General features: G+C 39.5%; 1 protein-coding gene across 3 annotated transcripts in view; it reads right to left on the bottom strand.

Annotated features, from left to right (window-relative positions):
* The window catches only part of SCEL (sciellin), a 180103-nt gene that overhangs the window by 49118 nt on the left and 102997 nt on the right, over positions 1-27988 (bottom strand). For all 3 annotated transcript variants that reach the window (XM_067563275.1, XM_067563274.1, XM_067563276.1), the window contains exons 2-9: positions 14786-14858; positions 10607-10703; positions 8870-8932; positions 8437-8505; positions 5916-5984; positions 3727-3801; positions 2452-2517; positions 321-374 (exon numbers count right to left, since the gene is read on the bottom strand). In XM_067563275.1, the coding sequence (XP_067419376.1) occupies positions 321-374; positions 2452-2517; positions 3727-3801; positions 5916-5984; positions 8437-8505; positions 8870-8932; positions 10607-10703; positions 14786-14828 (536 nt within the window). In that variant the 5' untranslated portion in view covers positions 14829-14858. The remainder of the gene's footprint in view (positions 1-320; positions 375-2451; positions 2518-3726; positions 3802-5915; positions 5985-8436; positions 8506-8869; positions 8933-10606; positions 10704-14785; positions 14859-27988) is intronic.

The following is a 27988-nucleotide window of genomic DNA, read 5'->3' as shown; positions in this document are numbered from 1 at the left end:
AAGAAGAAGAAAATGCCAGGTTGGTGGGAGGGGAGCGGGGAGTGAAGAGCATAAGCATTCAAGAAAAATGCCAGGCTACAAACTGATTCTGAAATCATAAGCACAAGGAAACAGATGTATTGCATCTACATTTCCATTTGGAAATTTACCCATTGGCAAAAGACCTCAAAAGAATACTCGGGATTATCACAGAATTGCAATTCTGTAGTTAGCTAAATGGCTTGAAAGAAACTGAACTGCAGCACAGAAAAAAAAACAAAAAACACTTCTTCAGTCTGTTTCAGAATGAATCATAGTATAAACACGGTGCACATTCTTACCGTTTATTATCAACTGTAGTTGTGGTGGTTGTGTTTGGTGGAATTCTGGACTGCCTGTATAAAAACATATAATGAAAAGTATCTGAGCATCTTTCTTTAAGAAGAAAATTCATTTGCTAATTTAGTATCTAGAAAGAGGTTTGAGAGGTGCACTAGAATACTGAGAGGGGAGAAATTAGTGTGCTCCTTCACAAAAAACTACACATTAATTTGTTTTAGGATCCTTTATTACAGAGATATTCATAGCCTCTCCACAGTAATATTGTACAGAATATCCCAATGAAAGGCCAGTTTTCGTTCTCCCACCCCACCTCACCCCCACAACTCCCAGCAACTTGGTAAAAACAAAACAAAAGCAGTTGAAATCTGTGCAGATTGCATCCTACCATAGGAGAGTTGTGTGGTTTGTTTTTTGATTTGTTTGGGGTTTCTTTAAAGTAAATGTTTGGGTAAATCAAAAAGCCCATTTCAAGTTATGTAGGTAAACATTTTTTGACCGGTGGAAGATTTATTCAGCCCTTTACATACAAAATTCCACATTTTATGTACACACTTTTCAGGCATAATTTGTGTGAACAGTTTTTCTTCTTATTGAGAAAAGTGCACTATTTATCTATCTACAATAATATATTTAAACAATTGTAAGTAATTCAACAACAGGCCCATGCATTCATGTTGTATTTGCATACAACTTGGATAAATTTGGGTAGATTTTCAAAGGAAAAGGCGTAACCCTGACACAGGGCAACCCCCAACCAAATTCCAAGGCATCTCTCCAAAGCACGGACTGGCTAGAACTTTTCAACAAAATAACTGTAGTAATGTAACGTGTGCTAAACAACAGTTCTCCCCTACACTTGTTTTGAGAAATGGCTGAACTGTTTTTGATTTATCTTTTTTTAAATTCTACAGTCTGAGACAGCACCTAGCATAGGAAGCTTCAGCCCAAATGGTTAAAAGTTAGCAAAGTTTTAAGCAACTGAAAACAGGGTCAAAGTGTCAAAGAGTGCTGCCTATAATAAATGCATCTACATATAAACAGACATCTACAAATTAAGCTTATGAGCACATTTCTAACTCCCATACTATCCCTCCTCATTCATTTCCAACCAACAAAAAACATGCCCTATGTCACTAGGAGGTAATGCTTTTGGACCATAGTGGGGCCTGTAAGCACCACAAATGAATTATTAGATAGCCCACTACAGTTTTTGAGTAGGTGGTGTAATCTGTCATTAGTCACCCGCAGGTAAATGCTGCGAGAACAAAAAGGGGGCCCAAAATTAAGACAGTGAAACCTTCTCTTTCTTGAACCTTTCTATAAATCAGTCCTTATGATGCTTCAGAAACCAGAGTGAGTGAAAGCCACCAATATACTCCTGACTAGTACATCTGACCCTGCCCTTATTTCACTGGGGATGAAGGGTAAAGGAAATGTAACCTTCACTAGACTACCAGCAATATCACAGTGCAATAGTTCTCCAGCATTGCTGTGATTCATCCCAGTCTTTCTGCTTTTGTGGGTTTTTCCTCTTATAACTTTTAAAAATTGTGTTTCTTTTTCAACACAAACATTTTGGGCCAAATTCGCCCCACTCGTACAGCTACACACACTTCAGGAAAATTTTACGCACATAGCTGAGAGCAGAATTGCCCCAATCCTACAAATACGTATGCACTTGCTTGAATTTACACACGAGTAGTCCCACTGAGTTCAAATCATATAATTTCACTTCTGTAAATACAAGTTCATTTAGAAACACTGAGATCACAATGTAATTTTTCACTGGTATGAACAATCCAGAATAAAGATAATACCCACATCTTGTGTGTGTATACATACACATTCTCACTAATTCATCCATATTTAACACTGAGATGTGAGCACAAGACACTTTCTTACAGTTTCATTATTCATCAGACAAAAAGCAGATGCAGCTGTAGTATTTAAAACTAAACATTCACTTCTTACATAACTGCAGCTAATTTTAGCACAAGTTTTTTCTGAACTATTTCCTAAATACCTGTTACTGAGAGCTGATTCAATGGAAGTTAATGGTCCTCAGCACCTTGCAGGATCAGGTCCCAAGATAACAACAATGAACACCTAAATGCTATTCTTAGTCCTTACCCTTTGTTTTCCACAGTAACTGTGGTGTTCTTATAACTGGAGACTGGTGGTGGCATCCAAGACTGCCTGTTAAATATTAATGAATAATTCAATTATAGAGCATAAGCATGTCATGTTTAGTAGATGAACAGCAGTTTAATTCTATTTATCTATACAATATTTTGAATGGAAAATATTAGAATCTCAGAGGTGATGGAAAATGTTTATAACATTTTCTAGATTACTATCCTCCTTTTAAACTTATTTTCCAGTGCCTTAATAGCAGCTGCAATCTTGACATACTATTATGTTCATTTTGTTATAGCATTTTTATGGAAATGTAATGTAAGTGGACATAAAGTGAAACCTTTAATTACAATGGTGCCATCAATGTACAAAATACAATCTTTGGTCTGAGTTCTTCTTTGGTGCAGCTCAAGTGAAATAAGAATGTAGCGCCTTCTGCCAATAAAACAGGTCTCATGTGGGACAACCAGATGGGTCAAACACCCAATCTCATCAGACAGATCCAGACAGCTTGATGTATTTATGTGCCTCTATAAGATATTCAAATTCTGCAAAATCTAAGCTTTCATTTTAACAAGATAAGTTTCTAGCCATCACTACTGCGAAGAAAAACCTTCCAAATGTGAATCGAGTGTAATGAATGCAATGATGTCTTCCCAAGTCTGCCAACAGCCTAAGGGAAATGACTGAGAGAAGTAAACTTCTGCTCTCGATTAATCTCATTGGAGTGTTAATTCTAACACACAACACTTTAATTTCAATGTCAACAATTTAATTGCTGATCATTTTAGTACATGGATCAAAGCCGTAAGGGAGTTGCTGCCATGAAAGAAATGCAGAAGGAAATGGGTATCTACCAGCAGCCCATTTTAAGTTAATAATTCAGTTCTCTGCCAATTCATGCCATCTCCCAGCTAATGCCACGGAAATAAAAATAAGTTTCTAAAGCTAGTTTTTATCAATTATGGAAGACATTACTATTATTGTTCATCATTGTTCATACGCAGTAGCGTATAGGGGTTCCAGTCAAGAATCAGGATCCATTGTCCTAGACCCAGCACAAATAGGCAGTAAAAAGAGAGTTCCTGCCCCACAGTGGTCCAGTGGGGAACAGCCAGATCATGATAATTTTCAGGAGCTGAATTCTTTTAAAAAGAATTCCAAAGTTGTTAGAGGAAGTTGTTGTTCCAATGTAATCTTAACACATTGCTGATGCACAACAGTACAGTGTATATCCCTGGAGGGCAAAACAAAGGAGATATTGAATACCTTTTGTTCTTCACCGGAGAAGCAGTAGTGGTGGCGGTGGTGGCAGTGGATGTACTAGAAGAAGTCAAGGACTGTCTGTTAAGGAAAGAGACTTAGTTTGCTCATTGATCTTCAGTGAACTTATGATTTTAATGAACAAATTAAGGAATTGGAATTTTACTCTCAGAGCACTCTTGGAAGGATGGAATTATAAACACTAGTTGGTAAAATTATAGCTACATAAATTGGCTAACATTTTCAAAAGTGATTCAAAAGGGAGCCTCAGATTTGGATGCCCAATTTAAGATACTTTGCAGGGTCCTGATATTCAGAGGGATTCTGACAAAGCAGACCACTTAAAAGTGCCTCAAATTGGGCACCCAAAATCATTAGCCATTTGTAAAAATCTTGATCACTATATTCATCATGTCACTGCACAATACTTTATAGCCACCAAAACATTGAAAATTCTTTGTTTTCACATTTTGAATTGTATGTTTCTTAATCAGTATTTCTTAATCACTATTATTATGGCAATGCTGTACGTTTTCAATTCTCATCATTTTCATCCGCTGTGCATTACTATGTGGCAGGAGAAGATCCGCAATGAAGTTATCCGTAACCAAAGCCAAAAACTACCTCCGTCAGGTTTGGTTTCAACTGTTTTTATTGGTACAGGCTTATTATTAGGATGGAAATCCAACAAATTAAGAAGCAAATTTACTGAGGAATGTCACTATAGGATCAGTGGTCACCAAAAGCTTTGTTGGTGCAATAAAGATCACCAATGACAGCCGAACATCCAGCCAGACCATCTTAAGAACCTAGCTAGAGATTGGTCCGGGTGGCATTATAACGAGGCTACATTCGTTTGGGAGTTGCCATCATGATGATGGATGATGAATGCTGCACATTTAAGTACATGCCTACAAGATGATTAGACATTCTACCCTACAGTGATTTACTCATAAAAGGTTTGCATCTCGTAAGTTATTGTCCTATCATCTCAACTTTTGAACTTGTGAAGATAAATACAGTATGGAATCTATCACAATTCTTGTTATGAACGTTCATCAGGGGAATATGTGTGGAGGGCCAGTGCAAAGCCTATGCACCATTTAAGTCCCACGTGAGTCCTCTTTTGAATTTCCCTCTAGGCATATTCAGAATTATCTCCAGCCACAATGTAAGACCCAGTTTACATGATGTTTCACATATCATTGCCATACTGATTTATAACAAAATTGTGAGAAATCTAACATGAAAGCATAGTCTCACTTGCACTGTAAGTGCCATTGTCACTCAGTTTCACTTTAGAGTTACCTCACCACTTCACAGGGTTACACTTACATGTACGGCTTGGTTATTATAACCAAGTGAATTGGCCAAAATATATCTGATATAACTGACGTTGATGAAGGTGCAGCAGGGGTGAATTTGGCCCATTGCATTTATAAATATAACAGCTGAGCTTTTATGACCTTTATCTCCTTAAATCAGGGGTGGGGAACCTTTTCTCTGCCAAGGGCCATTTTGATATGCCTACTGTCATTCGCGGGCCATGCTGCCGAATCCCGCCGCCGCCGAAAAGGGGCACTGCCCGCCGCCGCCGTGAAACCGCGCCGCCGCCATTGCATTTATAAATATAACGAGGCGCGCAGCTTCAAATTATCCGGCCCACCTTTATCTGCCTTAAATGAAGACTTAAATTACTCATGACCCAACAGTAAATTAGAAGGCATGTCTTCAGTATTGTTCAGTCATCCTGATACATATGTAATCTGGTGATCCCTGACTCAACAAAAAACCTAGAGCAGGTCAAAACGTTTTTGCCAATGGAAAATTAGGTTTGACTAAATGAAAATTTTCACAGAAAGTGTCTGGTTTTCTCAAAACTTTTTGATATTTTTTCATTGAAAAACCAAAAACCTCCAAACCAAAATTTTTTTAGTTTTCAGCTGCCAAAATTTTTCAATTTTTCAGCTTTCATTTGTTCAGCAAATGAGTTTTCTGCTGAAATTTTTGATGAAAAATGTTTTTCACCTAAATTTACAAAACAAAAAAATTCTGACTATCTCTAAAATCTTTGTCACATCACACACCATCATGTATGCTCTCTATTCATCCTGGATATATGTACAACTAATAAAATAGCAATAATAAGAATACATAAGGATCTTTTTAAGGATTAGCAGATCTCAGACTCATACCTGTTAGTTGGCTTATTATCTAATGGTGGGGAACTATTTGCTTTATCAGAATCTCTGCTGTCTGAAACTCTGTATAGAAACACAGAACAAAATATATTTTCACAAACCATTTAGTTTAGAATAAAGTCTTTAAAAAATACACTAAGAATAGAATGGCAACATCAGCTATTACCTAGTGAAGCTGCATAGTTTATGACAGCCAGTACACCAGATGTTGATGAGTAAGAATAGACCCACTATAATTTCAATGCATGCATATTTCAGAAGTTTGAGTACCTTGCTGAAAAAAAAAGTTTAAAACTGTGTTCAAATACGGAATGGTTAAATATCCTGTAACTATCACAGTCATCATTAAAATGATGATTAGAATTTTCCTTTAAACTAGCTGTAATGATCAAACTGTTTAGGAAGTCTTTTAATGAGGCAGTACTGTATATTTACAATAAAATCCCTCCTCCACGATCCCATGAGAGGTACCATGTTCTTTTATGATGGCTTTTAAAGATCAATGTGATTTGAAGATACTCTAGTACAGAATCAGTGATGGAACAGAGATGTGACCTTCAGGGGTAACATCAGTCAAAAGAAGTTCGATAATATTCAGCCATTAGATGTGCATTAAGGAGCAAACACATGACCTTTCACACCTTTTATGGATTCTATAGTTATTGCTATAACTTTTCCAAACTGTTAGTGAATGCACTATTAGGATAATGCAACACTTTTATCTTTCACTAAGTCTGATAATCACATGTATTCTAGCAGGGTTGATAACACTTTCCAAGTTCTATCTTCATTCCATATACAGAACTTCCATTGATATCAATAAGAGTTCTGCACAAAGATCAAGTGTACAATATATAACTTTAAGGTTGATTACAAATACTAATTTGGAGTTGTTTATTTTAAATGTTTGGCTTAAATAACTGGAAATGGTTGAAGAGCTGTGATGAAAAAAATACCTGAAGAAGAGCTCTGTGGCACACAAAAGCTTCTTTCTTTCACCAACAGAAGTTGGCCCAATACAAGATATTACCTCACCCATCTTGTCTCTGAAAAATGGTTGTCAGTCAAGACCCATTTATTTAAATACAAGAATGAAAATAATTCCAGTTATTTATTCCTTTTTATAAGGGTGCCTGTCCAGTGCAATAGACACAGAATAATAATTAGCCATGTTTAGTCATAGAACCACTAAACCAATGTCACTGATTAAAACAAAGAATTACAAATTCTGCCTTCAGATACACACTTGGGTCTCTGATTGCTTTCAACAGAAATTCTTGCATAGCCATTCCAGGGCCCAATTTGTGTAGTGCATTCTCTACATTTAAAAAAAAAAAACTCTTAAAATTAGATATGTAAGTAGTTCAAGTTGCCCATGCCTCAGACAGTTTGTGACTGTGACCAGCAATTATTTAGCAGACCGCTAGAGGTCTCACTAAGCTTGCTAACAACACAGGGGTCATAGGGATGAAAAATTTTTAAAGTAATTCTCAGCCAGCATGTGACTTATTCAGTATGAGACTTATACACTAGTCCTTCATTCTGCTTTTTATTAAGGACAAAATACAAATCTACATCTTTAATTCCCCTTGTGTTACTATCCCAATGTCTCAGGCTCTCAGGGCAACAATGGAGTAGAAGACTGGAGTTGGCATGACAGTTCTTTTTATTTTCTTCAGTCGCCTTTTTCAAGACTCAAATATCATTGAATGCAATTGTTAGTGTTTATTCTTCACCACATCAGTTTTGGAGTCAGTAACATTTTGTAGACAGAAGTAAGAGAATAAAGTTCATCATGATGAGTAGATGATTTTAAGGCACATCTTCCATCTCTTCCCCACTTATCTAATTAGTTCTCAATAAGAAAGGAGAAACAATCTCAGTAAAATAAGACACTCCCTCTTCCCTCACACCTTTCATAAATAAAGGAGGGGTTTATGATCCATTGTGAGAAGGAATTGTAGTGGCTCAGAAGGAATGAGAAATCACTGAGGCTTCATTCTGAAGCTGCTACATTGCTAATTCACATATAAAACAGAGACTGTATTTGCTGTCAAAAATGTTGTATACGTTGCACACAGAGGACTGAATTCTTCACTCACTTACATGGGAGTAAATCAGAATGAATTCCATGAACAATACTATGAATCCCCTTTTTATACTAGCACCTATCCAATGCTACAGACACAGAATAATAAAAATAGGAAATCCCCTACAGTATGCATACAAGTCCAAATATCAACATAAACTCAGGCGCAAACCGGCACACAATCCGCTATCTGAATGCTTATCTGGGCACAGAACTATGCAACCAATATGTCCCTCCTCAAGACTAAAGATCTTGGAGGGAAAATACATATTAATTAATTAATTTATATATAATTTATATATATATATAAATTAATGTGCAACTCACGCCACTTTATTTGTTAATACTTTTCCTTTTGCAGACAAAACAGATACAAAACACAACTTGCATTAGTATGACAAAAAACTGCATATAAGAACATGCTACCTGTCTAAAGTAGTATCAGATGTGTATCGGCCAAGTAAAGCTTTCTGATCTTCTTTTTCATTCAAGTTACTGTTGTAAAGAAAAATTAGTTAGACGCAATTAAAAACAAAATTATTTTTTAAAGTTTGCATGTGTTTACAAAATATGACATTTTATTCTAAACAAACAGTATAAAACAGTATTTTAGCATTTTTATTCATTTGATCATAATAAAAACAATATTCAAATTTTGATTTAAGACTTTATGCAGTTCTCCAATCTATTCAGAGTTAAAGGCCTAATCCTGTTCCCATTGAAGTCAATAGAAGGTAAGTAATTTACAACAGTGGAAGCAAGAGCAGGCTCAAATTCAACAAAACGAGTTCTTTACGTAAACAGGACTTCAATGTGTATATTTTCCTTTATCTCTGGCATTATCCTTTGAAAGATGTACCTGTGTAAGCTATCTTGAGATTTGTATTGGTTAAGCACAACTCTGCCATAGTTTTCATTAGTGCTGCAATAAAAAAAAAAAAAAAAAAGTTAGATCTTTGGTGGAAATCAAATTATTTAAACAAAGACCAATTTCTTCACAAAGATTTTATGTTCTGATTTAGACCTCACACCAATTTTAAACCATTGTAACTCCACTGATAGCAGCTCTTGTCTGTGTGAAGCTGGCTGGATTAGGGGGGCCCTTGAGGTGTATTCAGGAGCTCCCATTACTCCCTTCTACACCAATCTCACGTTGGGGATATCATGCTTGCTAGAGTGTGTGTTGGGGGGGGGGCGATTTATTATGTTGTTATTTAACATCAATACGTCAGAACCATAATAATTCATGTGAGATATGCCATGTCAGATACTGTTAGAAAGCCTATAATGTGCTAAGTAAGATGATAATGTTTATGTTCATGTGTTATATGTGTAATGGAAGTTAGGGATATAGTTGATATATCTATATTTCAAATTGTGCTGTGTCTGGGTGACACCCCAGACAGGATGGCTGCAGCAATAGCCTGCTTAATGGCCCATTAAGAAATTCACAGGAGCCTAGGGGGAGAAGCCAGGGATATACCTGATGAGTCACCAGGAATTACTCATGTGACTCTGGACTCCATTTTATTCCTGTACATTTCCACAAGCAGCATGGCTAAGACCAAAGGACATAAAAGGCAGCTGCACCACATCCATTTTGTCTTTAGTCTGTCTTCAGTCTATCGTCTACCTCTGGATCAACTCACCTACAACTAAACTGAAGCTGTGAAACAAAGGACTGAGACCCATCCAGGTACTGGATGTACACCAGAGGGACTAGACAAGCCTGCAAACTCCACAACTCTTCTAGAAACCTGATATATATGGACTTTCAAATCATTTGTATGTATCTGATTGCTTTAATCCTTTAACATTTCTCTTACAGTTTGTTTCTTTCCTTTTATAATAAACCCTTAATTTTATTTACTAAAGGATTGGCTGGCAGCGTGGTATTTTGGGTAAGATCCAAACTTATATTGATCTGGTACTGTGGCTGACCCTTTGGGATCAGGAGAAACATTTTTGGTAAAGAGCATAAAGTTTTAAATAACTGATCTCTTTACTGGACCTAGGGGCCAATTGGGAACCAAAAACTAAAATGCAGTAAAGGGGGCTGTGTATATTTGTATTTTGGCTTCTTGATAACCAGTGTGGGGGGATCAGAAGCACTGTTTGTGGCTGGTTGGGAAGTCTGACTTCAGTGTCACCCATCAGTGTTGGGACAATCTGCTCTCCTTTTACAGCCTGCCCTGACCTTGGCATTTTCAGGTGGCTACCCTAGGCATGGACAGGTCACAGTATGTAAGTTCTTTGGAACGGGGACTTTCTATTACTGTGTGTTTATATGTTGCCCAGCACAATCCTCTGAGGTGCTGAGCACACCTGGCAAGATACTGTGCTCCCAAGCTCCCATATAAGTAACAATAGAAACTGAGGCTGTTAACAGCTTGCAGGCGCATGCAGCAGCACCTCTGAAGGTTGGTTCAATAGAGATTTTACAGATAAATAAAGGCAACCCCACTTGCTAATGCATCACGCTTGCAAAAAATTAGATAATAGAACAACTAAAAGATAGAGTATGTTAATCTGTAGTCAGGGGAAATATGCTTTATATGATCTTTACTGCCTGAACTGAAATTAATTCTTTCCTTACGTCTCTTCCTCGGGTTTTTTCTTTATCCAGCTGTTATCCTGCAACAGGGTCCTTCGCTTGCTGTTGTCATCATGAACATCCTGTTGCCTGCTTTTCCCTGTAAGAGAGGGACTCTTTATAGCTATCAGTGAAGAAGCACAGTTATTGAAAAAATTATGCAATACAGTTGTAAAACTTAGAATAGCATTAGAAATACTTGTTTTTCTGAGAAAGTTTGCAATATATATTTATGGCACATAAAACTGAATCTTTAGATATTACACCTGAAGATCAAGGCTTCTTTAATATGAATCTGTTAAGCCACAAGTGCTATTGTTCAGCAGTTCATTTCAGTGTTAGAAGTTTCCTTCCCACGTGTTCCATGTTTTACCAATAAACAACCTGCTCTGCTGCAACCAATGCAGAAGCCCCTGAATTCCACCTTACCAACTGGGATTCAAAATTTCATCTTAAATACCAACAGCTCGATTTACTTCTTAATTAACACAAACACAGTGGATTTGATGAGTGAATTAGAAAATATCTATTAATGTGTTGCAAATATGTAAAATAACATTAATGGTATTAATACCTGGTACACTGAAGAACTAACAATATTATTTCATTTGATCCATGGGAACATATTCTCAATGTATTAGAAAGCTGGCGAATAACTGCACTTTTACTGGTAGTTTGTCCACCATGGGCAAAGCCCCTCCTTTCATTCTTAAGCCTATTACTGCTATTTCCTTTTCTCCCCATCTGAGCTCCCTACCCTCACTTTATTTTCTACCATTACAGCACCTTCCCTTTAAGTGGAGAATGTGTGTTCAGCTACCATGGAGGCTCAATCCTGCAGTCATGAGACATGGAAACTCCTTCTGAAGCCAAGTTGGAGGTGATAAATTAGTTATATGACATGTACATACAAGACAATCATTAAGGAAACCTACTTAGTAAATTGGAATGCTAAAGAACAATAGATTCTGCACCCTTTCTTTTGGGAGGCCTATTGGATTATCTCTATAATGTGCCTAGTCTCTGAGCACCCAAGCAAAAAGAGCTCAAAACTCCTTGCTTCACTCAAAATGTATTTGAGCAGATATACCTAAAAGACATTCAGATTGAAAGTATATGGTCATGCTCTGTGTTTGGAAAGACATATCACTTCATAAACAGAGTATACACAGTCAATATTGTGTTCATTTGTTGCCCCAGTATTTTGGTCTTAACTTGTAAGAAGAGGAAGCCAAGTTCCTTTTATCCATGAGCTTCAAATATAGTGACAAACATGAAGAATCACAAATACAAAGGCCAGATAGGGGAAGTGAAACACAGCAAAGGAACTGATTGTTTGTTTTAAGGGAGAGTGCTTGGAGTCAGTTCTTCAGAAATATTTTCTTTAGCGAAAGAACAATATCAGAGTACAATGGAATTCTGCATTACATTTAAAATCAATAAAACACTGCAAGCCATAATGTGTCCTCTACCATTTTCTGCGGTTCCCTTTGGGACCAATGGGATATTCACATGCAGATCAAGAACAAATTTTTGTCACCGGGCCACTGATGTTACCAATATTTTAGTATGAACTTCCAAAAATGTCTTCCTAATATATCCTTCTCTCGAGCTGTGGTATTTCCTTTGTACCAGCCATCAGTGTACTTAGATTTATAGATTCATTGATTTTAAGGTCAGAAGGCACCGTTATAATCATCTAGTCTGACCACCTCCTAACACAAACCAAAGAACTTCACCCAATAATTTCTGCAGCAAGCCCATAAATTCGGATTGAGCTATAGCATATCTTTTAGTAAGATCTCCATTTTTCCTTTAAAGACTCCAAGTGATAGAGAATCCAGTGCATTCCTACATAAGTTGTTCTAATGGTTAATTACCCTCACTGTTAAAAATCTATACCTTAATTCTTGCAGAGTGGAGGGGTGAAGAAGAGGGAAAGCTATTAATTTCTCTTTCCATTTAAATATTTTTTCCTCATAGCTACAGTCAAATATGGAGGCAGTACCAATTAGCAAACAAACCTTTATTAAATGCACTTGCTATACAATTTACACTTTGCTTAGTGTATATATTATTTTCAAGACCATATTGATAATACAGTCCAGAATTCAATAGTATAGAGATCGACATGGAATAACAATAACAATAGGCAGGCAGACAGACAAGTAGAACTTCCGACATTTGACAACTGAGGCTGGGTGCTTGAAGACTTTGTAAAGGGAACTGTGCACTCCCCCGGTGATTTTGTTTAATACCTTACATCTGGTGCAAGATATTTGCTCTTCAAAATTATTTTTAGGAGCCCCAGGAATAAAAACCATGTTCAGCAAGGATGGGTTAGCAGTATCCAAAAGGGAGAACTCCATCAGAAGCAAGGAAATCTTCCCAGCACTCCCTTCACATTGATAGCATAATTTTAGCAAAGGACCCCTGCAAAGCTTTTCCAACACATTAAAGGTTCTGCTCTAAAGTCAGCTACATTCTCACACGTCTTGAAAAATCTGCTATTACACATATGCTCTTACATAGAAGCACAAGCACAGATGTGGTGTTTTCAAGATGCCCATCAATATAAATCCAAGAGTATATCAAGCCTAATGTGTGGAATATTCATTTCTCCCCAATGGCATATAATGAAAGTGAAATCACTCCAAAAGTCCATTTTCGATTTTTTTTTAAATCATATTTCGTAACTTAAATAATCCAATTAATTTGAAATGAAGCTCCATCTAGAGGCAGCAGCTAAACAATATGCATTTCATGTTTGCATTTAATAGGCCAGTGCAAATAGTTTACTGTTAATGTGCATTCTACAGTAGGTGTGGCTCTATCTGCATCAAACTGTATCTGTACTGATCAAATCAAGGACGAAGTATCTTAATGGTGTTTATACAAATTTAATGTATATATTTTGCTGCAGCTTGTCCTTAGCCCTTGAGCAAGTACAAAAGGGAGGGGAGGATACAAGGAGCAACCTTTAACTCATGGGCAAATCTCAGCTGTAAGCTTTACACGGGGCTAACCACATGGCGCACCCATTTCCAGGGTGTAATAGTGGCTGTGCTCCATAAGAGTTCCTGTTTGAGGAGCTCTCCTTTGTGTAGTGAGATTCCAGGTTATCCCCTACGGCTGCTTTGTGGCACTACACACACAGAGCCTTATATTTCAGTTATTAAAAATGGCAGTATAAATGTATTTGCTTAAAACCAAGAGCTGGTGTTAAATTACACCTTTTTGGAGGTTCTGAAATACTCAGATATGAGTCTTTCCATGGGTGGTACCTGATCCTGCTTCCAGTGTAGTCGGTGGTAAAATTGTACCTCACTTGCATTTTCATAGGATTGGACCCTTGGTGCCCAGCCAAAACCAGAACCTGAAGTACTTGAAATCTCTTAAGATTTTTAACATACTTTTGTCAAATGCAGGAGATCAGAAGGTGTTATTAGGCTTCTAACTAGCATCCGGATATTTATCCAAGTGGAACCCAAATTCCCAACCTTTTGCCGTCAGTCTGTCCTAATCACCATCCATATTTCTCCTTTCCTATTACAGACAGGAGTTGACAGTAACAATAATCTTCCCTGATAACCACCAATTGATCAGATTTTCTTTCCCTCTCTTCTGTCTTTCCAAGTCCTGTTTCCCCAGTTTCTACCTCTCCAACAGTCTGAAATTGCAGTGTGCACTGGGGAGAAGGACAATATTGCAAGGAGTAAGCCCGCCCTTCCCTTTCTTTCTCTGAAAAGCCTGCTCTGCTCACACTGCTTGTTCTCTCTGCTTCCCTCAATAGCTGCTCAGCATGTCCCCCTTGGTCTCCAGGGAAACCACCGGCACTAAGGCAAGCAGGAACCATGCTGGTTCCCTCCCTCATTCCTCCCTTATCTGGTGCTGCCATTCCCAGCACTTCAGATAGAATGGAAGTGCTGATAAGGATCAAGCAAGGCTGCTGACTCCACCCCCCAGACCAGTCCTCAGATGCATTGCCTAATCAAATAACTAGTCCACCATTGTTCCAGGGTGGGCAGCATGCAGTCTGATTTGAAACTGTGTGTAAATAAGAATATGGAGGATACAATGGCACTTCGATTAGGTTCATATACTGCACACATGCAATGAAAAGGGCTAGTTGTTCCCCCCTATGCTTTAAATACCCCAAAAGTAACACAGCATCAACATTACCACTTCGATTAGGGGATGATTTTCCTATGGTGAAGGTTGACATTTTATTCAGTGATGTATACTCCTTTGGGATCTAAAAGAAAAAAATATTAAACAACAACACTGTGGTGAGATTGAGAATTAGCCACAAAGACAGTTAATCAAATTTGTTTGTCATCTTCATCGACACAGGGTCTACTCAAGTTTGGAAAAATATAACAGAGCAAAGCAGAGTTCATAAGAATATGACATAACTTGACTCACTAAGGGCCAGATCCAACTCTCATTCAGAAATCAGTGGAATGGTGTTAGGTTAACATGAGTGGGAGTTGGATTAACTCTTATGACTTATTTATGTAAACTCCTTTTAACAAAAAAGTTTCGAGGAAAATTTAGAAATGCTTTGAATGATGAAACATGCTGCAGCTTAGAGAGTTTTAACAGGTTGCAGTATAAATAGCTCGATTTCAAAACTTACAAGTGTCTTAATAAACACTACAAAATCAGAACCTGATCAAGGAATACTTGAGGTCTTCGAGGAGTCAAGAAAGCCTCTCATTGTCAATTATATCAGTAGCATTTGAACTATCCAAACCTTAATACAACAATCTGATACATGAATTTGTACAAACAAACAATCAAATCTGAAATGTTGGGCTGCTGCAAATACACTTAAAATTGTTTCATAATTTGAGACATTATTTATTTAAAACTAAACTAGCTTTCTGGATCAACCAGCTATAGAATGTGAAAAACAAGACACTTGTCCTAAAGGAGAAGGGTTCACAGGATATTGGTATTCACAGGGTATTAGTCTGATATTAGTGGGGCTCAGGTTAGTTTGTGCAGGAGGGCTTGGATGCTAGAGAAGAAAGAAAGATTGCCATTCCTTTCTGTTACATGTTCTATATTTTGAGGTTTGGGGGTTTTTTCTTCCCCTTTCTCCTCTTTTCTTTCCCTTGCTTCAGCCTTCACTTTCTTTTCTTTTCCCTCTCCAGCTTTCACCTTTATATCTGTTCCTCACTCTCACTCTCTGTCACATTCACTCTCTCAGGCCTTTGTCTTCCCCTTGATCCCTTCCGCTATGGGCTCCTGATCCTTCACTCGCTTAGGCTGGTTTTACACTAATGTAAGCGAGTGGTGAACAGGGCCTATATGTGAATGGAATGTTTGCTGGAAGACTTTCTTAGAGGGCTGGAGAGAGCTATGGATGGTCCCTAAGGGTATGGCTACACAGCTGCTGGAAGCAAGTCTCACAACTTAGGTCAACAGACTCGAGTTAGCGCATTCAGAATAGCTGTGTAGACGTTGCTTTGACATTTGGACTCGGGGTGAAGCTCAGGCTCTGAAGCTCATGCAACTCCCTAGGCTTCAGAGTCCTAGCTCCCACCCAAGCCAGAATGTCCACATTGCTATTTTCAGCACAGTAGCATGAGTCCGTCAACCCAGGCTGTGAGACTCACTCCCAGTATCTGTGTAGACCAGTGATTCCCAACCCGTGGCCCCTGGGGAATTTCAAAATGGCCCACGCTCCCCTTCAGGCCACGCTCCCCTCCTGCCGGCTGCAGAAGGGAGCTGCGGCTGCCTGAGGACCCAGGCAGAGGGTGTTGCTGCGGGGGTGAGAGACAGTGCAGGCTCCTTGTGCAGCCAAGGGGAGTGGAGATCAGAAAACAGGACAAAACAATTGTCTGTAAGAATGACAAAAAAATTCCCTGAAAATATGGACATACAGTTACCCTATTTATTTATACAATTTGAGCTTGATGTGATTGAACTACACAATGCAAAATGTGTAGAATGACAAGCAAGAGCCGGGATAGGGAGGGGAGGAAGAGACTTGGTGGTGGAGGTGGCGGGTGACAAAAAGTTCCTTAAGTTTGGAAAAAAATACTAAGGGTAGCCCTGAGAGTATATTATTTAAAACTCATGAAAACTAGTACTGACAAGAAGAATTTAAAACTCAGGAAAACTAGTACTGACAAGGAGAATTTAATGACTTGCAAAGTCATTCAGTAAAAACGCTTAAGATTCCTGACATCATAATAATAATCAAAATAGTTAAGACCCTGATTAAAACAAATGGAAATATTTAACAAGGTATTTGTAAAGACAAAACTCAGGTCTGAGTCAGAAAATCTTTAAAACTTTCATACACTCCTAATATCTCACAATTAAATAAGGAATCTGAATTCCAACATGTTGATATTAAAGCACTAACACCACCCTTTCTCTGTTGACTTGTCTATTGGTACAAAGCACTCACTGGCACTGTGTAATGTACAAAACATGTGACTACATTATTTGGTTCCCACCCAATAAAAATATGCTCAAGGCTACGGTGAACCTATCTGATTCTGTAAAAACTTATAAAATACCCTTTAAAAATTCTGCCAACACATTTTAAGCAGAGATATCTGAATTCAGTATAAGGATATCAGGAAATTCAGTATAAGTTATCATACAGGCACCACTGGTAAGAAATGAGTTTTGTCACATAATTTAAGGTACTTAAATTGGTATACCCACATAAGAAGCAAGATGATAGGACAGGCTCTGACTTTTAATTTTAAAAGCCATGGCAACAGCTGACCATCTACTGCTCTTTATTTCATTCAGTTCCTGAATAATAATAGGAAGTTTGATATTTTGACAAGTTTGACAAGCAATCATCTCTGGCAATGCTTCATCTGGGATAGCCCAGCTGTTTCTATGGAAGGGAATTGAGTTTATTTTCCAATAAAGATTTTGATTTTTTTTTTTTTTTTTTTTTTTTGCAAATGGCGTTTTTCTTAAGGAAGTAATTCCCAAACCTTTGAAAGCTGAGCTTCTCTTCAGGAAAATAAAATCAACTGTAGCCCCAACACTCTCAACATCATTTGGGAAAGATCTACATTTCATAATTTTATATATCTTCCATGATGTCAGGATAAAGTTGATGTAGGTCTTCATAATATGATACCTTTTCCTTGACTATATGATTCACTGATAAGCAGTGAAACAGTTAATGTTGACTCAGAGTAGTATTATCGGTATCTGTATTGTTTCAGAGCACATGTTTCAGACTCTCTGCAAACTCACGCAGCCACCATTCCATTGGTTATTACAATTTTATGTTCTGAATGTTTTCTTTGCAAAAGTAATAGCTATAGATTCATTTTTTTAAGGAAAGCTGAGATTCTGGAGAAAATTTAAAGATCAGGTTGCTGTCCTCCCCTGGATAGGCTCTACTTTAGGAAATCTGATTTAGATTAGTATCTTGAGCATGCTCCTAAAGGCCCAGCTCTATGAAATTACAAATCCAAGATATTTTTCTAGTGTTTCAGTTTTACAGTGTACAATCAGACTGCTTAACTTAAAGTTCCATTTTAAGTATACTCAAAGGTTTATCCATTAAAGGTTTAAATGTAATACAAGATGTTCTGCTCTACTCTCTAGCATAGTCAAATCAAGGAGCACAGGAGTCAGTTATTGGGTACAGCTACAATTCAAGCAGGAGGCGTAATTTCCAGTTCCATACCCGTGCTAGCTTTGATCGAGCTAGTGCACTAAAAATAGAAATGTAATTGCAGCAGCATGGGTGGTAGGATGGGCTAGTTGCCCAAGCAAGTATCTATGGTCCTGGACAGAATTATACTCAGTCCCACAGCCCAATCTGCCACAGCTACATGGCTATTTTTAGCATCCTAGCATGATCAAAGCTAATGCACATTCACCCAACCTGTTTCATTCCCAATGGGTGAAAATGAATGCAGATTAAGTTGAACAAGTGAAACATTATTAAACCTTAGACACTACTCTGTCCATGTGGCTGAGTTCCTTACAACCTAACTCCCTGGTGTTCCCTGTTCCACTGTGTCTTGTCAATAACTATCTCTCCAGGGAATGTTGACTTCAGTTCTACTGATTGTGACACACCTTCCCTCATTCACAAACATTTTACATAAACACTAAAAACAAATAATTGATGCCCAAGCCCCACCCCATGTCCCTTCAGTGAGATGTTGCTAGCACATAGCCAACTTGGAGTCTTGTCTGTACCACTGACTCAGCTGGTCACATAGTCTTTGAGATAGCCTGGTCTCATCAACAGGCAACCACACTGGGAGAGAGCAACGTCTGTCTCTGTCACCTGGCTCCAAATCCGGCAAAATCTCTCACTGAGGAGTGTCCTCTCTCCCTGTGGGATTGGCCTCCAGGTGATTCTCTGTCTCTCCATTCAGTGACTATCTCTGTATCTCTGCAGGGTCTCTCTGGGTGTTGTGTCTGCTGGCTCAGAACTGTCGTCTTTTCTTTCAGATCACTTGTCCCTCTCGCTTAGTCACCTCGTATGACCTGGGTGCCACTGCACTCCTCACAGCTTTAGTCCATTCCTTCTGCTGTCTTGCCAATGGCTAGATATTCACAGGAGTGCCTGTCTTCAGGGCCAGCAGGTCCTTGGCTGACCTGTTGTGACCCGTCCGTACCTAGGGTAGCCACCTGAAAATGCCAAGGTCAGGGCAGGCTGCAAAAGGAGAGCAGATTCTCCCAATACTGGTGGGTGACACTGAAGTCAGACTTCCCAACCAGCCACAAACAATGCTTCTGATTCCCCACACTGGTTATCAAGAAGCTAAAATAAAAATATACATAGCCCCCTTTACTGCATTTTAGTCTTTGGCTACCAATTGGCCACTAGGTCCAGGAAAGAGATCAGTTATTTAAAACTCTATGCTCTTTACCAAAAAGGTTTCTCCTGACCCCAAAGGGCCAGCCACAGTACCAGATCAATAGAAGTTTGGATTTTACCCAAAGTACCATGCTGCCACCAATCCTTTAGTAAATAAAACTAAAGGTTTATTATAAAAGGAAAGAAACAAACTGTAAGAAAAATGTTAAATGATCAAAGCAATCACATACATACAAATAATTGGAAAGTCCCTATATATCAGGTTTTTAGTAGAATTGTGGAGTTTGCAGGTTTGTCTAGTCCCTCTGGTATACATCCAGTACCTGGATGGGTCTCAGTCCTTTGTTTCACAGCTTAAATTCAGTTTAGTTGTCGATGAGTTGTAGAGAGGTAGGTGAAGACTGAAGACAAAATGGATGTGGTGCAGTTGCCTTTTATGTCCTTTGACCTTTGCCATGCTGCTTGTGGAAATGTACAGGAAAAAGATGGAGTCCAGAGTCACATGAGTAATTCCTGGTGACTCATCAGGTATATCCCTGGCTTGTCCCCCTGGGTCCATTGTACCTGTGAATTTTTTTAATGGGCCATTAAGCAGGCTAGTGCTGCAGCCATTCTGTCTGGGATGTCGCCCAGAAACACAGTACAAACTGAAATACAGATAAACACATATCCATAACTTCCATTACACATATAACACATGAACATAAACATTATCATCTTACTTAGCACATTATAGCCTTTCTAACGGTACCTGACATGGCATATCTCACATGAATTATTATGATTCTGACGTACTGATGTTAAAAAGTATAATAAGTGCCCCCCCAACCCCAATCCAGCCAGTGTCACACCTGTCATCTTCTAATGCCTACTTTCTTTGATTATCGGTATCTCTTCCATGAGGAATCTCCATCTTCTGGCTGCAATAGGTAAGGGTTCTGGTCCTTCATCACACCAGTGCCTGCACAGGACTGTTTTGTCCCCCTGTGACAGGATATTCCTGAGTGCCAAAATTGCTAACAAGGGGTCTAAAACAGAAGAAATAGCCTCATCTAACAGTCTCTTAGCTGTTTTCACAGCTGATTCCATCTCATCATTTCTCTGTGTGTATGCTGGGCAGGAGTTATGCTGGTCAACCTCCCATAAAAGCACAAATTCCTTGAATTCTTCCAAAGCAAATTGGGTTGTTTGTCAGTGACTACAATGTCCGGAATGCCACATCTTGCAAAGTGGGTCTTCTGTTTGCCAATCACTCTCTTGCATCTTTTATCAGGAAAGGCATCAACCTCCCAGAAGTTTGAATAGAATCCACTGTAATCAAATACTGGTTTTCCTGGACGGTAAATAAGTCTGCTGCCACCTTTTCCCATATCTGGCTGGGCAGCTCACATGGTAAAAGAGTTTCTCTACTGTCAGTTACCACACAGCTGGCAGGTGTCACTGCCTTCTATCAAGGAGCTCAGGTATGTATTCATTCATGGCCAGTAAACATGCTCTCAAGCCCATCTAAAACAGCTGTCAATGCCCAGGTGTGAGGTATGTATTTTTTTCCATGACATCCTTATGTAATGAGGCAAGAAAAACACTTCTCTGCCCTCGAAATACGATTCCATTCTGCACACTCAGCTCATCATTATTTTGAAAATATGATCCTGCTCCTACCTGTACTTGGCTTTTGTCTTCTGGTCACCCTCGTAATATAGCTCCCTGGACTGCCTGTAGTTAGATATCCTTTTCCATAGTCTCTTTGATTTCCATCTGCTTTGCTGCTGGAACTGGGAATTAGTGCAGCATGTCAATGGATTCAATGCCCTGATCCCCTTCCCCCAACTCACGCATGGTGGGTATATATGCCCTGCTCAGGTGTCAACTAACACCAATAGCTGTCCTGGACAATATCTGATCTCAGCCTGGTAGTGCTGGAGGCACATCAACATGACCTGCAATCTCTTCGGAGCACTGAGAAGAAGCTTTGCCATGACTGTCTCTAAGGATTTGTAGTATGATTGCACTATTACTGGGTGACCATAGAGGTATGATATAATTGCTCCACTCCAAATACCACAGCCGGAAGTTCTTTATCTATTTGGGTGTACCCCTAGTCAGTCTTTCAGAGCTAGCATAAAATACTGGCTGCTCCTGCAAAGGAGCCACATCCAATCCTTTCTCCGATGCATCACTGTGGTGCTGTGGGGATCAAACTAGACCATTAAGGGGTTGCGTCACTGCTTGCCCTGTAACCCTGGATGGTTGCGCCATGCAGCTGTGGCTCAGAGCCCTGATATCAGCAGCATGCTCACAGCACAATAGCCTCACCCTGGCTTCCACCAGCCTGGTTACTCCTGTTCAGGTAACGCCAACAGCCTCTCCAGCCCCGAGTTTCCCCCAAACCGTCTCCCCTGTAGTGTCTAGTCCCTCTCACTGGAACACACAAGTTCACCGCTCCTTTAAAGAGACAGTACACAGCACCAGCCTGTTAGTTTGGCTGAGGACTTCAGTCTTCCATCTGAGACATTATACTGAGGTGGTTGTGTAAAAAACCAAGAGTGAGTTATTAACAAAGAACAGATAGTTAAGTAAGACCAAGAAGTAGTAACTAGAATACAAATGGTTACAAACAAATGTAAAAATATGCTTCTAATACTAAAACCTCACTTAGCAAACTAGACTCTCTTGTTCACAGTACTTTTCCCACCACGGTACTTCTTCCAGCATGGCTGGCCAGTCCTTAGCCAGGATCCAACACACAGAGCCAAAAGGGTTGGTTTTTTTGTCTCCTCACGTGAAGGATGCTAAAATGGCTCGCTATCTCTGCTTATATTTACCAAAGTTCAATGACCTTCTTTCAGGAGGCAGAAATGTTTCCTGGGGCTGTGGCTTCCATCCCCTGCAGAAAGTGTTAAGTGGCCATCCACTCCCCACACTGGTTTGCCAGATGGCTTTGTCTGCCTTCCATGTAAATGTAATTTCATTGTCTCTTCTTGCTTAATTTACATTGGAGACCCCTTCAAGCAGGCAGAACTACATTTCTTTGTCTAGGATGGATAACTTAAGCCCATTCTGCCTAAAACTTTTTAAGAACATGTTTCTAGCACGTATTTATAATTTTTCACACCATACAATAATGCTAATAACCAGCGTGTTGCCAGTTTGCATATGATACCTGACATGATGCCTTTTAAATACAGATGATGACAACAGTGAGTTGAGGTACACTGAGCTGGGAGGGCCTGCTGAGGCTCACTGCTACATACCAGGGATATCCTTGCCCTCTGGCATTGTGGTGCTCTACAGGTCGCAATCACACTGGAGTAGCAGTGGCTCTCCTGGCTGGTAGTAGTTCTGGACCGGGGAAAACACTTCCTGCTGGGGACCTGCCCAGTTCCTCTCAACAGCCTGTTTTCTGAGCTGATATATGGCTTCTGTTACTGCAGCCAGTTGTGGAGAGAACTTGGACAGAAAACGTAGCATTCCCATGAAGTGCTGTATCCCTTTCACATCCACAGAAGCAGACATGTCTCTGATGGCCTTGATCTCATTGGGATCTGCTTCCAGTTTCTTTGCTGTGAGCATGTGTCCATGTGTCACCTCGTGCTGTTTGAGTTGCAGTATTTCTGGGTTGAGTTTTATGTTCTTGTCCCTACATTACTCTAGCAAAGCTTGTAATTTTCCATCTTTTCAAGGCCCGGTTCAATGGCTTTGGGTCTATGTAGATACAAAATTTGCCTGACTGTCCTCTCCAAGTGCTAGGATACCACTGCTCTGCAAACTTTTGAACTCTTTGCATACTGGATTTCATAGTGCCCCTGGCAATTTCCTTAGTGGTAAGTACAAAGGTTCCACTGTAGGATCTACTTCCAGTCACAGCTTTCCTTCAAGGCAGCTGTCACCTTTGAAAACATCCCAATACGTTTTTAAAATTGTCTCCTTTGTTCATGGGATTCCCCTTTTACTTCTTGCACTACAGATATAAAATTCTGATGCTGCATTCTGATCAGATCCATGGCATGCATGACCAAGAGGAATCTGTAGTGCTCACCATCCACCACCACAAACTTCAGTCAGTACCATCTGTTGTTTTTCAGGTTAGTTACTATGAGGTCATATTTTCCTATGGGCTGCACTATGCCATCATTAAATATTATTAGATTATGCCTGCTCATTGTAATGGGAATGTTGACATCCAATCCACCTTGAGGAATCACAGTGCAGGAGGCCCTGCTATCCAGCTGAAATCACACGGGGGATTTCCCTATTAATATAGTTGCAAGCATGGAGGTTGCTGTTGTCCCTTGTTGCTTCCCTGTCCCATTAGTCTGAACCTGATATGCTCTCAGACTCAAGGAGAGAGAGTCAGAATGTCATCACCACTGTCTGATGTGCCATCTCTCTCTTGTACAAATCTGACTGGATTATTCTGGGACCTTCCTCTGCTCTTGCACACGTTGCTAAAATGGTTCAACTTTCCACACTCCTTACAATGTTGTCCTAGTGCAGGTCACTTCCTCTTTACCAGCTCATGCTGTCTCTCTCTCTCACTATGGATATGGAACCCCAGCTCTTCTCCTTTGCTGTCATCTCACTGCATGTACTTCTGGGGGCTTTCACCCTTTCTCTTGAGGCTTCCGCTGCCCGCCCCATGTCTAAGCGTCTGTCTAATCTAAGATCACCTTCCTGGAGCAGCTGCTCCCACAGGTGGTGATCCCAAGTGCCACACTACTCCGCCCTGAATCAGAGAGTCTGTCAAGTCCCCAAAACATTATGTAGCAGCCAGCGTGCATAAGGCTGTAACTCAGGAATCTATCCCCTCCTCTTCAGATTGGTCTGTAGTGAAAAACCTGTGTCACTCCACGGTTTTCTTCTGCTTTGGAGAGCAATGTGTCCTCAGGGGTCCTCGGACTAATATGAGGCATGAGGCAGTGGTGAACTTCAAAGTACTGCAGATCTCTCTGCCTTTTTCCCCCAATAAAGTAAAGTAACGGTTTTATTTTTCTGCTGTTGCTGTCCTCTTGTCTGGCCAGGTGGGGATACTGGTGGAACTCCTCTTTTCACCAGGTCCATCGCTGGGCTAGGTTTCTGTCTTAAAAGTCCAGGGCTCCAGGGTGCTTCACACCAAGTTCCACAGTTCATGCTGCCAGACGTTGCACTGCAGAAGCCTCCCCACTCAGATGCTGCCACCATGTTTCATTTGCAATGAGTGAAGCTAAATGCAGGTTAAGATGAACAAGTGAAAAAGAATAAACCCTGTGGACTGCTCTATTCAGGTCATGAGTTGCTCCCAGCCTAATTCTCTTAATACCCTGTTCTACTGATGTCCCATCAATAACAGCTCCTCCAGGGACCCTCTGACTCCAGTTCCACAGACCAATCTGAAGAGGAGGGGATAGATTCCTGAGTTACAGCCCTATGCATGCTGGCTGCTACATACCCAAACTCGCAATTACACCTCCAGCTCCATGGTAGGTGTACCTTTAGATTCCAGACTCTTAATAGTGTGGAGGACCTTGAGCCTAAAGAGACAGTGTATGCCACAGAGAGACTGTTCTACTTGGCCTTCACCACTGTGAACCATAGATGGTGGAAGTGAGTGACACTAACGTCCTCTTTTGGTCTTCCCCTCCAGTGCTGAAGAATTGGAGACATCACATTATTCTGAAGTAATTCTGTTGGTCTTTTGGGCATCGTTTAGGGGACACCAGAAAGAATTTTTTAAAAGAGTTCTGTTCAACTTCAGTATAGCAGTAAATTAAGTATCAGATGTTCACAATAAAATCTCAACCAGCAGAGCAGAGCAACTCAAACAGGAAAAACACCAGCATAACAACAACAAAGTGGAATGCAGTTCCAATTAAATTCAAGCTTAAAAACAGCTCTAGGATATTTTAAACGAAAATGAAAACAGCCCCAGCCAGGCCAATAAGTGGCCTTCAATGACTTAATGAAAAAGTCACTGCTGGACTCAGAAACCCTCAAAATGTTCAGAAATATGCTGCCCCAACCCCCCCCCCCCCCCATTTCTCCCCAATACATTCCCCAAAAAATGCAGGCAAAACTTCAAAATGAGCCCAGCTGAATAAAAAAAACAGCCACAGCAAAGCCCAAAAGCCACTCCAACTTGCTAGATAGTCATTCTTGGCCAGCAGCAAACTGCTTCTGCTGCAACCCTTCAGGTAGCAAAGAGGCTCTGACACTTCCACATCTGCTCCCCACAGAGGGTGGAATCTGCCCTAGTGCAGACTGCACAACTTTAGTCCTCAAAATACGGCTTAAGTGATTCCTAGGCCTCTTGCCGTGATTCACACGGGTGAATTTCAGCTGATATGAACAAAGCAAACTTCCAACCCAGAATATGAATGGTCAATTCTTCTTGCACATAAACGTATATAATCAAATATCATGTGTATGCAACACTTTTTCAAATCCCTCATTTGAAAATATTCATAATACAAGTAATCTAAATCAGTTTCACATTTCTCCATGTCAAACTATACCTGCTAACAAGAAAGTTTCTCTGTTCTTTAGCATCTAGAGATGACAATGATTAGGGGCTTATTTATAAATACTTAGATTAGACTTACTTTTCTTTTTGCTTTTAATGGAAAAGTTTTCTGTTTCCATCTTTAAGGTACTGCATATCATTACACCATGTAATGAGTATGTCACCATAATACACTTAAAGCAGGGAGGGGGAATGTGGCTTCTTACTGAAGGCTTAATGTGGCCTACATACTCTTCACATAAAAAGTGGAGGTCAGTTGTGTTTACCGTGCAGTTTCCACTTTGCAGAGGCTACCTGTTGCCATGTTAAAAAAAAATTCAGCGCCTCTCCTGTCATCTTTCTTCTTATGTGACTATGGGTTTGTCTACACATGAAAGTTAATTCAGAATAAGGTAAGGAGAATTTAAAGTGGATTAACTAATCCTGATTAACTTCATGTATGGACACTTTATTCCGGAATAAATTGGGAACAATTAATCAGGAATGGTTCCCCATTTGGACAAATCCTCCCTAAAGGAGACCAAGTTAAAATTGTACAGTAAACTTTAACTTTGACATATCCTCTTTTAGAGCCCTATATGGAATAAAGCAGGCTCCTACACACCACAGAACTATGCAGAAATATGTGATAAACTGCTTTAATTATTCACTAGTATTCTGCCCAGAAATCTGTTTCCTTGGAACTATTATACTTCTAATATTCCAGCAGCCTCAATAGCTTTAAAACTTTGCTTTAAAAAAAAATAAAGTGGATAGATAATTATTTCCTGCTTTGTCCAAAATGTGGAATTTCCCCACAAAATTATACTTCCCCAAGGCAATATTCAGTCCTAGACTAGGCTGACTCTCTAATGCCTTGTAACCAATCAGAAGTAGAAACTGAACATTTATTCCATTAGCAATCCAAGAAATCCTATTCTTGCATTGTGGTATAAGGGTTTTGATTGATCTTTTTTTTCCTCTTTTCCTTTCCATATTTCTACAGTATGTCACATTCCAATATTATTTGATATTAGATATTTCTAGAACAGTTTAGGCCCTTAAAGTTCACCATAACCTTATATTCCAGCAGAATGAAAATACCTTCAGTTTAGTTTTCCCAATAAAGTAGGTATTTTTAAGATAGTGTTACAACATAAATATGCTTTCTTTGCATCTTTTTAAATCAGTGTTACCTAATAAAACCCTAACATATTAAAATGCACACCTCCAGTAGCCAAATACAGTACTACCAATGCACAGCTGTGGCCCTTATTCACTGCTATGACGTGCGTGTGTGACATACAACTTGAATGTTGTAGTATTCTGTATTGTTCTGATGTTTTCTGATTTTCCTAAAGAAAGGTAGGGAAAATGCGAGCTGGCTAACATCAGTGTCAATTTGCAGCCCAAGCCTGAAAAGGAGCCAGTTGCAGCTCCCTGATCCTGATGCTACCACAGCATAGTTTAGAGCAGACTTGGGACAGCTTTATAATACACCAGTTCAAAATGGCCTTTAGAGGCCCATGCACAAGCTGAAAAATAGTTAGAGTGCAGCATTATCCCACATACCCCTTGGATGGTAGATTGTACAGGAATGTCCAAAATCAGGGGAATCCCCGAATGAGGACATCCCCTGACTTTAAAGCCCCTTTGCCCTATCAGGGCATCACAAAGGGGCCAGGTTGAAGAATGTGTTCTCAGAAAAATGAATCTACTTCTTATTTTAAAAAACTGTAAGGAGAAAACTCATGCAAGTTTAATCAGTATAACATACTAAGATGGATTTCCCAATCCTAAAATAACTTAAAAGCCTAAGTTGTTTTGGTTGCTATTCAATACACAAACTAGAAAAGAAAATTTATTGACAGTGAAACCTTCTGCTTCTCTGTAGTGGCCCATTTTGCTTTGTGTATTTTAAATTTCCTAACCTGAAATCCACTCTAAATTTTTCCCTAGAAGAACAGCTTTTCAGAACATTGTTTTAGGTTTCAATGTTACTTTTTTTCTCCTTTCATTTGCAACATATGGAATTCTGGGTTTCTCATAGATATACAGTGTTTCACCTTCCTACAGTAGC

This window comes from Emydura macquarii, unplaced genomic scaffold (assembly GCF_026122565.2).
Source record: "Emydura macquarii macquarii isolate MOO-44397 ecotype Brisbane River unplaced genomic scaffold, CSIRO-AGI_Emac_v2 contig_2473, whole genome shotgun sequence".
Classification (NCBI taxonomy): Eukaryota; Metazoa; Chordata; order Testudines; family Chelidae; genus Emydura; species Emydura macquarii.
The sequence above is the reverse complement of the archived record's forward strand: the minus strand, read 5'-3'. Positions and strand labels throughout refer to the sequence as shown.